Genomic DNA, 16,635 nt, shown 5'->3' with positions numbered 1-16,635 from the left:
CCTTTCAAGTGCACACCCAATGTGAGGGGACATGATGCTTAAGAGGGCTCTGAATAGAATGAGGTTGTTTAGAGGGCTTCTTAGACAGTCAAGTCATGGCTGAGTGGATCTGTTGAATGCCTCTAAAAGTAGTCAAAATTTTATAACCTGGAAAAGAAAACCAAGGCACAGGTGTTCTCTGCCATTTATGCTATAAAGTCTCCTCTGCCCTTCAGGAGGATGGAGCTCATATTATATATGTGTGTGTATTATATATATTATATATATATATATATAAAATATATGTATATATATGTGTGTATCATATATAATATGTGTATTATATATTATATATATGTGTCTATATATAGTATATATATATGTATGTGTATATATATAGCACAAAATAGAATAACAGAGCAAATACTTACCCCAGCCTTAATGTAAATGGGAACAAAAACCCAGCCCAAGACAACCACCCAAATCAGGGCCTGAAACAAACAAAAAAAATAGGTAGAGTCAAACTAGGAGGAACCTTAGCCCATTCTGCTGCCTGCCCTCAAATACTACAGGAAAATCACCAAGCATTTTCTCTTGGGGCTCTGGGGACAACTCCTTAAGTGGCCATCAGAAACTCAAAGAGGGCTTTGCTGCCTGATTGGCCCACAGGAATGGTAGTTGGGCAATAGTGTAGGGGACCCCAGGGGGCTGCCCGCTGACATCATAGCTCCTTTTGCCTCTTCTCTGGTTTACAAGGAGTAAAATACCACTTAGAGAACTTTTAAATAATAATAATAATGATAATGGAAATCTGGTGGTAAGAATTTCCAAACCTCCAATATAGTCAAAAGGGTCCAGAAGGATTTGGATTTTTAAGAGAAGGAAAAAACACTATTGCCATCATATCAGTGGTTTTCTCATGCTACTCTGTGGAAGGGGAGCAGGACCATGGAGCTCCTGAAGCTGTGCCCCTCCTCCAACTGCCTCAGAGAGTGGCCCTGGTTGGTTCCCTAACACTTAGAACATCTCTAAGCATAGATTGAACTGGCTGACTGCTAAACCTCCTTCCAGCTCCAGGACACAGTGTCTCTGATGTTACTCACATTCCATTCAAAGCCTCCAATGGCAATGCCTGCAGCAGCTCCTGTCCCCGCCAGCCCCACAAAGTGGCCACTTCCAATGTTACTGGCAAAGAGAGATGCTCCAATCTGGAAACACAAAGAGAAAGTCTGGTAAGGACTCTATGTTCCACCAGGACACTCAGAGGTAGACCAAACAGGGAAGAGGCATGTCACCCACAAGAGGGACAAGAAAGAGCAGAGGCAGCCTGGGAACTTGACTGAATGTCTGTAGGGATCACTGATTCACAAGGTGGATATGGAGTCTTACATAATAGTGAAGATGAAAAGGAGAAGACTGGGGAAGAGGCAGTGTGTATCCCCAAAGCAGATCATCTTTGGGTCCTTTCTCAGCCCAATGGCCAATAACAAAGAAGACATGGGAAATTCCACAGCCCACCAAGCCTTCCTTATAAGTCTTCCAAAAGGCTGTCCGCTCAGAAGCAGGCCCTGTGCCATTCATCTCTGTGTCCTCCAACACTCCTGACAAAGGACTGGCTCTCAGTAAATGTTGACCAATACTGGCTCCCAGTAAATGTGGACAGTTTTGATAAAAGGAATCATTTAAAGGAAGTCTCTGGGCCTTAGTCCTCTCACTTATCAGAGAAGGCAGGGGTTAGAGTCTATAATTTACAGATGATTCCTAGCTATTAAATTCTATGATCCCCACTGGATGTTATATAAGACTGATGAACTGACCTCCGCCTCTGAAACCAATAATACATTATATGTTAGTTGAATTTAAATAAAAAATTTTTAAAAATCCCCCAAGTAACATGAGATGCTACTAATAATAACTCTCTAAATCAATATAGTATTTTTATTTTTTATTTTTTACAAAGGTTTACTAGACTCCATGGACACATACACTGCATTTTTCAAGGATATACATATATCTAAATACATAGGTTAGAAGACAGATTGGAAGGATATATATTTAAAACCCAAGATTGGAAGCCTGGAAGGAAAAAGGAGAATGAGACTGTGAATGGGAGATGAAGGAGAAAACATCAAGTAAAACAAGAGAGGGATCTTGCACTAACCAATCATGAGATACTGTGCCATCAACTCAACTGTATCTGAAGTCCAAGAAAACTCTAGAAATTTCTAGAGTCTTTCTGTACCCAGGAGGAGAAGCATAGCACCATTTGATAAGTACCAAACTAGTATAATTATCCCCATTCTTGCTGAGCAATGGGGGAAGCCTGGTAGTTACTTGTCTAATATCCCTAAGATGGAACAAATTTGGAACAAAACACAGAACGCTATTTCCCAAAAGACAGATTACTCCAAGAAACTGTCCTAACTATATCAGCCCCTATCCCCAATATAAGGCAATGGATGCTTAGTACCAAATAGTTAAGTAAGAGAAGGAGTTCCCTGAAGGCCAGGCCAGAAGGTGTCTGGAATGATAAGATAATGGCATAAAATTGCATTCATTAATTCACTCAATGAATATTAATTTAGTATCGACTCAATGTATCAAGCACTCTTCTAGACCCTGGAGATTCCACTGTGAATAGCACAGACAAAATCCCTACTCTTCAGAAGCTTATATTCTTTTTTTTTTTTTTAAGATTTTATTTATTTATTTGAGAGAGAGAGAACACATGAGAGGGGATAGGGTCAGAGGACGAAGCAGACTCCCTGCCGAGCAGGAAGCCCGATGCGGGACTCGATCCAGGGACTCCAGGATCATGACCTGAGCCAAAGGCAGTCGCTTAACCAACTGAGCCACCCAGGCACCCCAGAAGCTTATATTCTAAGCATGGAGGACATTAGGAGAAGGAAGGGAAAAATTGGGGGGGAGGGGAATTGGAGGGAGAGATGAACCATGAGAGACTATGGACTCTGAGAAACAAACAGGGTTTTAGAGGGGAGAGGGGAGGGGGGATTGGTTAGCCTGGTGATGGGTATTAAGGAGGGCACGTACTGCATGGAGCACTGGGTGTTATACGAAAACAATGGATCGTGGATCACCACATCAAAAACCAATGATGTATTGTATGGTGACTAACATAACATAATAAAATTAAAAAAAAAAAAAAGGGTCTGCCTTCAGCTCAGGTCATGATCTCAGGGTCCTGGGATCAAGTCCTGCATCAGGCTCTGTGCTCAGCAGGGAGTCTGCTTCTCCCTCTGCGCCCCACCCCCACTCGTGCTCTCTTTCTCTCAAATAAAAATAAAAACTTAAAAAAAAAAAAAGCTTATATTCTAAAAGAGGAAACATAAATAAATTTTTTAAAAAGAAAGATCAGAGGGGCGCCTGGGTGGCTCAGTTGGTTGAGTGACTGCCTTCGGCTCAGGTCATGATCCTGGAGTCCCTGGATCGAGTCCCGCATCGGGCTCCCTGCTCGGCAGGGAGCCTGCTTCTGCCTCTGACCCTCCCCCCTCTCATATGCTCTCTCTCTCTCATTCTCTCTGTCTCAAATAAATAAATAAAATCTTAAAAAAAAAAAGATCAGAGAATGACGAGTAGAGAGGATGTGATAGAATAACTAGTTTCAACTGGAGTCAGGAGATCCCTCTGTGTGGATGACCTCTAAGTTAAGATTGAAGTGATAAAAGAAGTCCACTATGTCAAAATCAGAAAGAAAGTAGTCATAGTTGAGAAGCAAAAAGGCCAGAGTGGCTGGAGTGTGGTAGGCAAGGAAGAGGGTGTTGTGAGGTGAGGCTGGGAAGCTGGGCAGACATACATCATATAGGTCCTAGCAGGCAAGGATAGGAAGTTTGGATTTTATTCTAAGTGTGGGAAGCCACTGGAGGGGTTTTTTTTTTTTTTGGTGGGTGGGGAGGCAGAGGGAGAGAGAGAATCTTAAGCAGGCTCCACGCCCAGCACATGAGCCCGACACAGGGTTCAATCTCACAACCCTGATATCATGACCTAAGCCAAAATCAAGAGTCAGATGTTCAACCAACTGAGCCACCCCGGCACCCCACCACTACAGTGTTTAGTCAGGGGAGGGACAGGACTTAATTTGCTTTTAAAGACTGTTCTCAAGCACATGGCGAATGTAGTGCTTGGGGCAAGGGGGAAAACAGAGAAACTGTATAGGAAGTTAATGCTGTATCTACATTAGAGGACAGTGGCTTGGTCTCTGGTAGTAACAGTCAAGACAAAGGCAAGTGTAGAGATTGAAGAGTATTTTAGAAATAAAGTTGACAGGAGTCCTAAATCTAGGAATTACCCTTGATGGATCAGATGTGGGAAATAAGGGAGAGAATAATCAAGAGTAACTCCTAGATTCAGGACTTGAGTAGGTGGGTGCCATTTATTAAGAGGAAAATGGATCCATAGATGAGTGGATAAAGAAGATATGGTAAATATATACAATGGAATATTACTCAGCCATAAAAAAAAAAATGAAAACTTGTCATTTGCAACAACTTGAATGGACCTAGAGAGTATAATACCAAGTAAAATAAGTCAGTCAGAGAAAGACAAATATCATATGATGTCATTCACATGTGGAATTTAAGAAAAAACAAAACAAACAGAAAAAAGAGACAAAAAAATCACTCTTAAATACAGAAAACAAATTGTTGATTGCCAGAAGGGAGGTTTCAGGGGATGGGTGAAATAGATAAAAGGGATTAAGTGTACACTTATCTTGATGAGCACTGAGAGTTGTATAGAATTGTTGAATCATTATATTGTATACCTAAAATTAATATAACACTGTATTTAATTATACTTGAAATTTAAAAAAGAAGGGGAAATTGGGAGGAAAGGAGGCTGTTCAGAGACATTCACCTCTTTCTCCTCAAAACTTGGTGGGGCTAACAGTCCACTTTTAGTCTGAATTCCCTTCTGCATGCAGCCTGCCTGTCCTGGCCTATTACCTTTGCATTTATCATCTCTCACTTGATAAATTATTAAGCCTAATGTTGTACTATTAAGGGCATAATTACCAGTAATGATTAACTACCTTAGATTAACCTTAAGTTCAAGAAGTCTTCTCCAACATCCCCCGCAAAGGGAAACACTGGACTTTAAGCAGTTGCAGGCTTTCCTGAGGTACTCCCTCACCATCTGATGGAATGGGGATCAGGAGAGCTTTGGGGTTACCACATGTCCTGCCCAGATTCAGTTAATTTCTGTCATGATCACTACTATTCTACCAGTCACTTGCCCTGGCCTCATTCTGGACTTCCTCCCTTCACCCCATGGCCTTAACTCAATCATTTACCAAAACCCTGACTCTGCCTTCACAATGTTAAAGGCATCTAGCACTTCTTATACTGCCCTTGTATAGGCTGTAATTATCTCTCAGCAGGCTTCTGGATGATCTCCAGTCTCCCCCTATCTACATGGCCAGTTCCACAAAGCACAACTCTGATCAAGCCATATTCAAAGACCCTCCACAACCCCCAAATGGGCCTGCCAAGCAGTCTTCCTGGAAGTTCCAGGTTTAAAGATGTAGTCCTCGAGGTGCCTGGTTGGTTAAGCATTTGCCTTTGGCTCAGGTCATAATCCCTGGGTCCTGGGATTGAGCCCTGCGTCTGGCTCCCTGCTCAGTGGTTCTCTCCCCACCCCCCACTCATGTTCTCTCTCTTTCTTACTATCTCTCTCTCTCTCTTAAATAAATAAATAAAATCTTTTAAAAATCTACCAAAAAAAAAAAAAAGATGTAGTCCTAGGAATTCAACAAGATTTCAAGTTAAAATCCCCTCCAGTGAGAAGTATGAAATTAAAAAATTAGAGTTTGAATACTTTCTTGACCTCTTACTATCTGGGTGATCATAATATCTGTGAGCTTCAATTTCTCTCATGACAGGGTTATTCAGGAGTCAAATGAGATTATGAATCAGTAATGACTGACATTTAGCCAGCCCTCAATCAGAGTCCTTACTCTCCTCCAAGAGGACAAAGACAATTCACAAGACCTACGATGGACAATGTTATAGACTGAATTGTGTTCCCCAAAAATTTATGTGTTGTAGTCCTAACCTTCTAATGTGACTTTATTTGGCGATAGGGTAATTAAGGTTAAATTAAATCATAAGGGTGGGGCCCTAATCTGATAGGACTGGTTCTTATAAAAAGAGGAAGAGACACCATCTCTCCCTCTCTCCCCCCTCTCCGCCTCCCCCTCTCTCCCTCTCTCCTTCTCCCCCTCTCTCTCCCTCTCCCTCCTTCTCTCTCCCTCTCTCTCCCTCTCTCCCCTCTCCCTCTCCCTCCCCCCTTCCCCTGTCCCCCCCCCATTCTCTACTCAGAAAAGAGGATACACAGACAAAAGGTAGTCATCTACAAGCCAGAAAAAGAGGTCTCACCAGAAACCAACCCTGACAGCACCTTGATCTTGAGCTTCCAACCTCCAGAAATGTGGAAAAATAAATTTCTCTTGTTTAAGCCTCCAAGTCTATGGTATTTTGCAGCCCAAGCAGACTAGTAACAGACACCACTGCTTTATCATTTCCACTCCCCCGCCAGGTTTTCAACTCTGCCCTTCCTCCCACTAAAGCTCATTAACAATGCTTTCATCACTCTGATTTCCCAAACACTCTGTCCACTCCTCACCCACATTCATGCCCATTTGGGAATCACATCCCATCCAGGGAGTGACCCGGTGACATGAATAATCATGGCCTTCTCTATAATTTCCTCCCACCATCCCTATGAGTTCAGGATTTTAGACTTCATCTAAAATTCCCCCAGCTTGACCTTCCTTCTGACTACTTTCCAAGACTTCCTCATCCCCTGATGGGATTCAGGAAGCTATTACAAGTATTTAGGTGGCTTTGCTGTAATTGTGCAAGTTGAGCTGGGTCTGACCACACCCAACAGGTTTGATAGCATGGTAATTGGGGAAATAACATAATGTGACATCAAAAATGGCAAAAAGACTATGTTTCCCTTTGAATTTTGGGAAATTCATAATCACATTTTACTGCCTAAACTTACTACCCTAGAAAGATGGCAGGAGAGGAAATATATGGAGAAATTATAGAATCTAAGTCTTCCAGAGTTGTATGGACCCACAGATGTCACAGCTTGAATCCCCTCTGCAACAACCCCCTAAGTGATGGTCAGTTTCTGGATGCACACCTCTACTGACAGAGAGCTCCCCACTTTACAATGCAGCTGAAACCATAGAGCAATTCTAGTGGTTAAAAAGTTCTTCTTTACCTTGAGCTGAAATCTACCCATCTGGCTACTTCTGCCTTCTGGAGTGATACAGAACACGTCAAATCTCTCTTCCACAAGCTAGCTCTTCCAATGTCTAAGGAAAGGGGTTGTGCCTACCCTCAAATCTTCTCTGGGCTAAGCTTCCTCTTTTCATGTGTCTAATCCTCACTGGCCATGGACTTGAATCTCATCAGAAATTACAGGCCTTCAAGGCTGTCTGCAACCCAGCCCCCTCCTCCTTCTCCATCCCCAGCAGCCTCTCCATACTGTTTTGTATCCCTTACACTCTGCTAAATTACACTGAGTCAGTTTCCTAGATATGCTCTGGGCTTTCCTACCTTCTGTTTTTATTTATGCCATTTCCCTCTGCTTGAATCTCCTCTCCATCAAACTCTGATGTCCCCAAAACACTGACCCAGTCTTCAAAAGGAATCCTAGTTCCATCTCTCCACTGACACCATTCAGAGCTGATCTCTTCCTCCTCCAATCTCTTACTCCCACTCCTCGTCTGTTGCACTCTCCTGGGGCATGACACTGTTTCTGCACAAGTGTTGCCCCCCACATATCTTCTAGTCCTCAAAGAGCATTTCTGCTTCTGTCTAGCATAGAACCTTTCTTGCACATGACAAGCATGCCATAAAAGTCTGCTGAGTGAGTGAGTGGGTTGGTGTAGCAATTCCTAGGATGCTGGCGATCAAGTGCCTTAGAGTTGTATTTATTCCCACTGGCTGCTTAGAGTTGGGACTCTTCATAGGGATGTGTCAAGGATGGCTCTCTCCTGAGCAAGAGGCAATAAACTTGGCCTGCTAGGCCCAGATGGTGCCCAGCAGAACAATGGGGCATGCTAGGACTATGCACTACTCTGAGATGTTAATGTGGTGACCTGTAAGATCAGTGTTAGTAACAACAAGACCTCAGGTGGAATCTGACCTTCTGGGTTAGTCCATCAAACAGGCAAGTAAATAGGTTCTCCCATATATTTCTGACCTAACTGTAATTCCAGAAGTAGTTTGTTGGTACATATCAAAATCTCATCTCCTTCCACCATATGATCCTACTTTTAGTACTCTACCTTAAGCAAATTATCAGAAATACAAAGATTTATATATAAGAATTTCATTAGTATGTTCATTGCCATGTCATTTACAATACAGGAAAGTTTGGAAACAACATAAATGTCCAACAATAGGAAGACAACCGGATAAATTAAGGTACATACCTGTGGTGGAGTATTACACAGCCATTAAAATCATTGAAGAATTTGTTATGATGGGAAGATGAAAGTGATAAAATGTCAAATAAAAAATAACATACAAGGTTTTATAGAGAGAGATAGTGATAGAGATAGGGACATATCTCCAAGTTTAACAGTGGTTATCTATGAAAGAGAAAATAATGAATGTGTTTTTGTACCTTTTTTGTACTTTTCTAATCTTTCCACAATGAGTTTGTGTAATTTTATAAGCAGAACACAATTCTTTAAAACCTTTAACAATAAAGGGAAATCATTCCAGAACTGTCTCAGATTCACTTGCATAGCCTGAGAACAAAGCATGCAGGAAAGTTATGTCTTTGTTGGGGGCAATATAAGAAAAGACATGAAAATGTCATTGAATGCTACCTAAAAATTATGTTCTGTGTGACAGGAAAAAGAAAATAGGAAATATATGGGACAGCCTATTTACTTGCCAACAGCCAGTCATCTGATGTTAGAGCTGGAATTACCTTGGAAATAATTAGGGTCAAGCCTGTTATTTTCAAATGAAAACAAAATTATAGCCCAGAGGAAGAAAGTGATTCAAGTTTACACATTAATGTTATCTTTACTTCCACACCTTTAAGAAAGTAAAATAGTATGACACTCCAAACTCTAACCCAAGAGTCAAGAATTGCTTAAGGCAATGGACGACATCTGTGTGTGTCTTCCTTGTTTCACCATCAGAGGCAGCTAATGGATTTACAAAAAGTATCAATAATCAAGCTTGAAAGCATAATTAAGTGGTATGGACCCCACTCTCTTCCCTTCCTTCTAAGCACACTGGGAGACTTCGAATCTTATTCTAATCTTGGCTCTGTCAAAACAAATTATATGACCATGAGCCAGTCACTTCCTGGTCTTGAGCCTCAGTTTCCTCCACTATAAAATGAGGATAAGAATCCTTAGCTTACCTCACAACAGGGTTCTCAGGCTTAAATGAGGTGACAAATATGAGACACCATTAAGAAAGTTTTGCCCCTAGGGGCACCTGGATGGCTCAGTAGTTAAGCGTCTGCCTTCGGCTCAGGTCATGATCCCAGGGTCCTGGGATCGAGCCTCGCATCAGGCTGCTTCTCCCTCTCCCACTCCCCCTGCTTGTGTTCCCTCTCTCGCTGTGTCTCTCTGTCAAATAAATAAAAATCTTTTAAAAAAAAAAAAGAAAGAAAAAAAAAAAGTTTTGCCCCTGTATGAGGAAAGTGGCAGGCGAGGACAAAAAAAGAAAAGAAAGATAAGGGGGCATGTGATGTGATGAGCACTGGGTGTTATACACAACTAATGAATCACTGAACATTACATCAAAAATTAATGATGTATTATATGTTGGCTAATTGAAATTAAATTTAAAAAAAAGAAAAAGTTCTGTTCCACAAAGGCATGCAATTCTGAAGAAATACTGATAATGCTTTTGTACAGCCCATGTTTTTATGGAGTGCCCCGAATTTCCTGAAAGAAACAGAATGGTCGTTTTCTCTTAGAGGGAGCAAGATCTTCACAGCTCAATTGGAAAATACACTCAGTTAATTTCAGGAAACTGTTTTCTTTGTTAATGGACCATATAATACCCAGAATGTCCAGAGCTCTAGAGATGGCTTTTTGCTCCCAACTTCTATCTTCCCTTTAAGGAATGATACAAGAATATCCCAGAGCCTCCTCTCCACCCTTTCTCTGGGCTGTGCTAGATGCTTGCCTTGAGATATCATCAGACAATGGTTCTCAAACTGTAGCATGCATCAGAATCTACAGAATTTTTTTTAAGATTTTATTTATTTATTTGACAGAGAGAGAGACAGCAAGAGAGGGAACACAAGCAGGGAGAGTGGGAGAGGGAGAAGCAGGCTTGCCGCCAAGCACCCCCAGAATCTAAAGTAAAAATACAGAACACCCAGTTATATCTGAATTTCAGATAAACAAATTCAGTTTTAATAATATTATGTTCAAATATTGCATAAGATATTACACTAAGAAAGTATTCATTGTTTCTCTGAAATTCAGATTTAATTAGCCATCCTATATTTTTATTTGCTAAATCTGGCAATTCTAATCACAATCACCTGGAAATTTTGTTAAACCACAGATGGTTGAATCCCATCCTTTCAACTTTCTGATTCAGTGGGTCTGGGTTGAAGCTGGAAATTTTGCCTTTCTAACTAGAGCCCAGGTCTTGCCGATGCTGCTGGTGTGGGTACCACAGTTTGAGAGGTCTGTCCTGGGAGAATAAGAAAGGGAGAGGGATGACTAACTTTTACAGTGCCTCCTGTAGGCCAAGTGTGGGGCCAGGCACCCCATTCACTTTAACTTACATCATACTCACTATAGTCTGTGAGATAAGGATTATTCTCATCTTCATTTTACAGGTGAGAAGACTGAAGACCAGAACAGTGATTTGCCCAACATCCCACAGCCAAACATGACCAACACCCAAGGGACAGAAGCGGAGGCCATAGCACCACTCAGACTTTTTTCCTTCTTCCCTAGACATTCCCTTCTGAGCATCCCTGAAGGGGGCACACTCAGGTCAGACTCCCCTACCCATCTCACTGTAAATTTAAGAATAGCATGTGTATATCTCCATCATGCTTTTATTTCAGATTCTGCCCTATCCTCTGGGGAACTGGTCTTTAATCTGAATTAGTATTTGATTCCATTAAAGATATCTTTTCACAGGAAAGATTTGGAAAGATTTAACCTTTGACTTTTGCCATCTCTTAAGGATCACAATTCCTGGACTGGGATAGAAAAGAAGGTGGGGTTCATATATTCAGACCATTTTATTTCTGAGATTCTGGTAAATATTTAGACACACACCTTGCTCCAGAGCCATTATAATCTCTGTTTACTTTACGTCAGCTTATGTCCTTCATGAACAATGGTAGCCATTCACTCATTATCTTCACAAATCTCTCTCCTTGCCCTAAGAACCAAAAGAGCAGGAAATCAGGAAACCACTGCCAAGGCTGGGATTTTCCCATGGGTTGTTGGCACAAAAGGCAGGGGAGGTCTTCTATTGGCATTTATAGGTAAAGGAGGCTAGAGACCAACCCTCTCACCAATTCAGATGGACTCATCCTTGGGATCATCAACAACTTGGGGTCCCTCACTCAAAGTGCCTGATTGATATGCATTGTCTCCCCTACACTGGCCTCCTTTCAGTTCCTCAACTATCCCAAGATCCTTTCCACCTCAGGCTTTTGACCATTCTGTTCCTTCTGCTTGGAAGAATGGCTGTCTCCTGATCCTTCATGTCTCAGCCTAAATGCTCAGTCCTCAGAAAGGCCTTTCCTGATCCTCTTACGTAGGTTGAGAAAGACCCCTTTCCTTCCCTCTCACCCTTGACTCAAATACACTTCCTTCTTAATACTTACCACTATTTGTAATTTTGGATATATTTTGTAAGACTGTGTCACACACACACTAATATATGCCAGCACCTAACACAGAATGTGGCACATAGTAGGTAATCAACATGTAAATATAGAATGAAATAATAGCAATGCATAAATGGATAAATGAACTCACAGTTTAAGAAGGAAGATCTGGAGATGAGATACAATAATAATGATGATGGGGGTCACTGTCTGGCTCAGTCCATAGAGTATACTACTCTTGACCTCAGGGTCATGAGTTTTAGCCCCACAATGGGTGTAGAGATTACTTTAAAAAATGATGATGATGATGATGATGATATTAAGAATAGCCATCTTGGGTAGTACTAATTGTGTAGTGTTATAAAAGATTTATGTATTTTAATTAACTGAATCCTCAAAACAACTCCATAAGATAGGTGTTATGTTCTCTATTTTTCAGTTGAGGAAACAAGCACAGAGAGGTTAAGTAACTCACCCAAGGCTACAAAGCTAGGAATGGGGGAACTGGGGTTCAAAACAAAGCAGCCTGGCTCCAGGGCCCATGGTCTTAGTCCCAACTCTAAATCACCTCCTTAATATAAAATTTACCTAAAGAGAAACATATAGCTCTAGGTGACCTAAAATGTGCCATGCCGATGGTAGAAAGGGAAAGCCCAGATACATTTCTAACATGAATAATCCAAAGTCTTCATCTTAACCGATAGTTTCAGCACTCTTCTGACTTCAAACAACTGGAAATGTTGATTATAATTTACTTTTTCCTTTCTCTGTCTGGGAGCGTGCTAATGTGTTAGAAAATGCTGGGAAGGTATCCAGAGAGAAAGGAGAAACCAGGAGTTTATGCACCAACTAGATGACAGGAAATTGGCTACACACCCATCAACTGATGCCTAAGAACACAAAGAATACATGGGTGGGGGGGGTGAGTGGCTGTGCATTAATCAGAGAAACTCCTCAGAGGAGATTAAGTCATGAAGAGTGACAGGGAAAGGGCCCCACCAAAAAGAGAGAGAGGGGAAGAAGGACAGAAAGAGAAGGTGAGGGAAGGAAGAGAAGAAAGGGGAAGGATGAGGTGGTGGTAGAGGAAGAGGAAAAGGAGAAGAGAGAAAACAGGCTGTTCAAGAGCAAGGTAGCAACTGTCACATTCAGCAAAAAACCCTCATCACAAAAGAGATACATATCTATGGGACCTGCCAACCAAGTTTTGCAAAACCTTGACTCAACTTGAGAAAAACCAAATGTCTGAGATAGTAAGGGAGCATACTCATAGCAGACTTTTCCAAGGGGTCCAATGAGGGCTGAAATTTGCTTTTCCAATTTTACTACCAAGAGCCTTAAAAAAACAAAATCTGAAGAAAAAAAATGTTCTCTGTACACAGAAACAGAAATGTGGAGCACTGCTGGAGGAAGACTTTGACTTGGACCCAGAACCCTCCTAACCTCCTAAATTCTTACCACTGCCTACACTCTGTGGCCGTTGCTCCAGAGAGCAAAATGCAGGCTAAGGTCTTAGGTGACATCAACAAGGGGATCCAGCATGAGTGTCTAAGGACATGTCCCTCTCCTCCCTTTATTTCTTTAATTCAGCACATATTTCTCAAATGCCCACTAGATGCAAGGTCCTGGACTAGGTATTAGAAGAAGAAAAAAAAGATTAAGAAAAACATAGCCTCAGCTCTGGGGTAAACAAAATTACACATAGCTTCATACAAATAGAAAACAATCAGAGCGGGAAGAAAGGGTCAACTGGACTTACTGGTCACTTCTACCCAGGCTTATGAAGGTCAAGTACTTGTCTGTCTTCAGTCTCACATCTTCCTGAGATTTGCTCCCTTGATGAGAGCTCTTCTGCCTCTCCTGTGTCCACTCACCTAGTTCATGCTCTTTCTCTCTCATTCATGAGTTACCACCTATATCTTAGGCCTGCCAGACTCTTCCAAGACCCACTCCAGTATCATCCTAAGTAAATAAACTTTAATTTGATCATTAGGATATAAAGACTTAAATATTAAATCAGATATATTTTACTCAAGAAAGTTTAGTAAGTATAAAAAGTTGTCTTCTTTCCTCAGGGAAAATTTTCATCAGGGTCTCTGTTCAACCCTAAAGGAAAGAATTTCTTGGTTTTCAGATAAACCTTTAGACTATACCAATTGATCTCAAAAACTTCCATCCCAAAGGGTAGGAAGAAAGGGACCTGAATAACCAGAAAAAGAGAAAGAGTCCTAGCTTTGTAATTATCTTATATGAACTTGGGCAACCCATTGGGTTAATCTTCATTCTTGCTGGATCACTCAGATATGACAGTCTTAAAAAGTTTTCAGTTGAAAAAAGAAAAACAAAAGCTAAAGCTGAGAGTTTACTGTGCATATGTCCTCACAACAATCTCAAGTAAGTACTGTTATCCCCATTGTAGAGATAACAAATGCAAGACACAGAGATGCTTAGTAATTCAAACAGGGTCACACAACCATTAAAGGGCAGAGGTTGGATTTGAACCCCACCAGCCTGACTCCAGATTCTAGGCCTGAACAAGGGGTCAACAAACTAAGTCCTATAGACCAAATCTGGCCCTCTGCCTCTTTTTATAAATAAAGTTTTACTGGAACACAGTCATGCCCATCCATTTATGCATTGTCCATGGCTAATTTCATGCTACAAAAACAGAGTTGAATAGTTGTGACAGAGATCATATAGCCTACAAAGCCAAAATATTTACTATCAGGCCCATTATAGAGAACATTTGTCAACCCTCGCCCTACATCACTGTGATATACTCCTCTCTGATGATTCTCTAATAATAAAAGAAGGAAATAACTGTGGCTATTGAGAGGCATTCAATTTTCAAAATCCTCTTTGGCAATAGACTGGCTAGCATGCCCACACCCATTCTTGTTTCCTCCTCTGTGGTGTGGACTCTTAAACATTTAGTACTGAAAGAGACTTTGAGATCCTCAATCTGACTGTCCCCCATTACAGAGGAGACTCTGAGACTCAGAGAAGTTAATGATTTGCCTGATGTCACAAAGCTGGGACAAGCCAAGTCCTTTCATTCGTTGTGAGGTTCCCATGCCCCCTGGAATGCTTATTTCTGTATTGAAGGAGGTTGTTGAAGGGTTTATTCAACCCCATTATAACCCACTGCTCCCTTGGAGCTGACTTGGGTAAGTATAACCAAACCCTCCTCCGAAACAAGAATTCTCCATTGGGCTGTGTATCTGAGGCCCAGCCTCTCTGAGTAATTTCTGCTACCACTATACAAGGAGTGGGGAATTTCCCCTTCAATGCTCACATTCCTGCTTCCCCATCTCCCACATCCCCAAATAACCATTACAACATAGCACACAGGCAGCTGTTTATTAAAGCTGTCAACCACAGAAGGGAATCCTGGGCCACCAACCAGCCCAAAGTTACAAAAGGTATAGCTTCATGGTTTCATATTACTCAGTTGGCTTGGCTTGCTCATGTGTGACTCAGGTTTCTAGAGGCCTTCCTGCCTGGCCTCCTGTGTAAGCTGTCTTTTCTTGTAACCCAGCCCTGGAGTCCTTGCTCTTCTTCTTCAATTGTCCCTCACTTCTATTCCCAGGCCAAGGCACAAATGATTTCTCTCTCTCAGCCTTATTAACTTTTTAGGAATAGGGTCTTTTTCCAGAGCTCCTAAATCTTCACCTGTTACAGGTCATAACTGCTCCTTTCAGCCTCCTAAGCCCCCAGGAATGCCCCCAACTGACCTCTCTGTTCAATCTCCTTTCAGATTTTGCAAGATACAATTTCCTCCTACTTTTTTGTGGGTGACTACCTAAGACCCCCTGGCCTCTGGTGTATTAATCCAAGGTCCTCCCTTCCTAAAATAACCTAAGAACTCTTTTCCCAAAGTTTCTCTGGTTGCTCACTCCTGCTACATACAGCACAAAGCAACATGGCTAACGGCAGATGGAGGGGACAAAGTGTCCCAGTAGAGGGTTTCTGACAGAGATGTGAGCTCCAGAAAGCCTGTTAGCACTGTGATGTTCTTCTTGGGCTTGCAATTTTGAGAACTGATGTTACAGTTCTGAACTTCCAGACCTGACAGACAGAATTGAATTGACTTTGAATTTTAATACAAAGAGAAATCTAGATGCATATATTTAATATAGTTTGAATTCTTTTTCAATTTTAGAGGGAAAGTACTTAGATTCACATCTTCTCCTTTAACTCCTTCTTTCAAGCATGTATTGCAATAGTACTTTAAAACCATTTTAAATTTTAGAATAAAAATTATTATTCCTCTAAATTAACAGACTTTAAATTTTTTTTAAAGATTTTATTTATTTATTTGACAGAGAGAGACACAGCGAGAGAGGGAACACAAGCAGGGGGAGTGGGAGAGGGAGAAGCAGGCTTCCCACTGAGCAGGGAGCCCAATGCGGGGCTCGATCCCAGGACCCTGGGACCATGACCCGAGCGGAAGGCAGACGCTTAACGACTGAGCCACCCAGGCGCTCTAACAGTCTTTAAATTTTATAAATTAGCAGAGCCTTGTTCTCAAACAAATTCTTAGCAGATTCCCCTTATATAAAATAAATAAAAGTCAGTTTGCTGGGAAGGAGGAGGAGGGCAGCCTTTGAGATATTTCTGCAGTGAACATATCTTCAAACACACTATTTTAGAATATAACCATACTTTATTGAATCTAAGACACCAACTACTGTTAAGACATACCATGTAGCACCAAGAAAGAAAAAGCATTGCCACTTAAGCTGTGGCATGCCACTGATTGATTATAATACACAAGCCAATCTCAGA

At 41.4% G+C, this 16,635-nt stretch overlaps 1 protein-coding gene across 4 annotated transcripts in view; it reads right to left on the bottom strand.

Annotated features, from left to right (window-relative positions):
* SLC5A1 (solute carrier family 5 member 1) overlaps positions 1-16,635 on the bottom strand; it is a 79,316-nt gene that overhangs the window by 52,478 nt on the left and 10,203 nt on the right. For all 4 annotated transcript variants that reach the window (XM_035017461.1, XM_035017462.1, XM_035017459.1 and 1 more), the window contains exons 3-4: positions 1,083-1,187; positions 411-470 (exon numbers count right to left, since the gene is read on the bottom strand). In XM_035017461.1, the coding sequence (XP_034873352.1) occupies positions 411-470; positions 1,083-1,187 (165 nt within the window). The remainder of the gene's footprint in view (positions 1-410; positions 471-1,082; positions 1,188-16,635) is intronic.

The sequence above is a fragment of the Mirounga leonina genome, unplaced genomic scaffold (assembly GCF_011800145.1).
Source record: "Mirounga leonina isolate KUSES-001 unplaced genomic scaffold, KU_Mleo_1.0 Mir_171, whole genome shotgun sequence".
NCBI classification, from domain to species: Eukaryota; Metazoa; Chordata; class Mammalia; order Carnivora; family Phocidae; genus Mirounga; species Mirounga leonina.
This window is presented reverse-complemented; position numbering and strand designations above follow the sequence as displayed.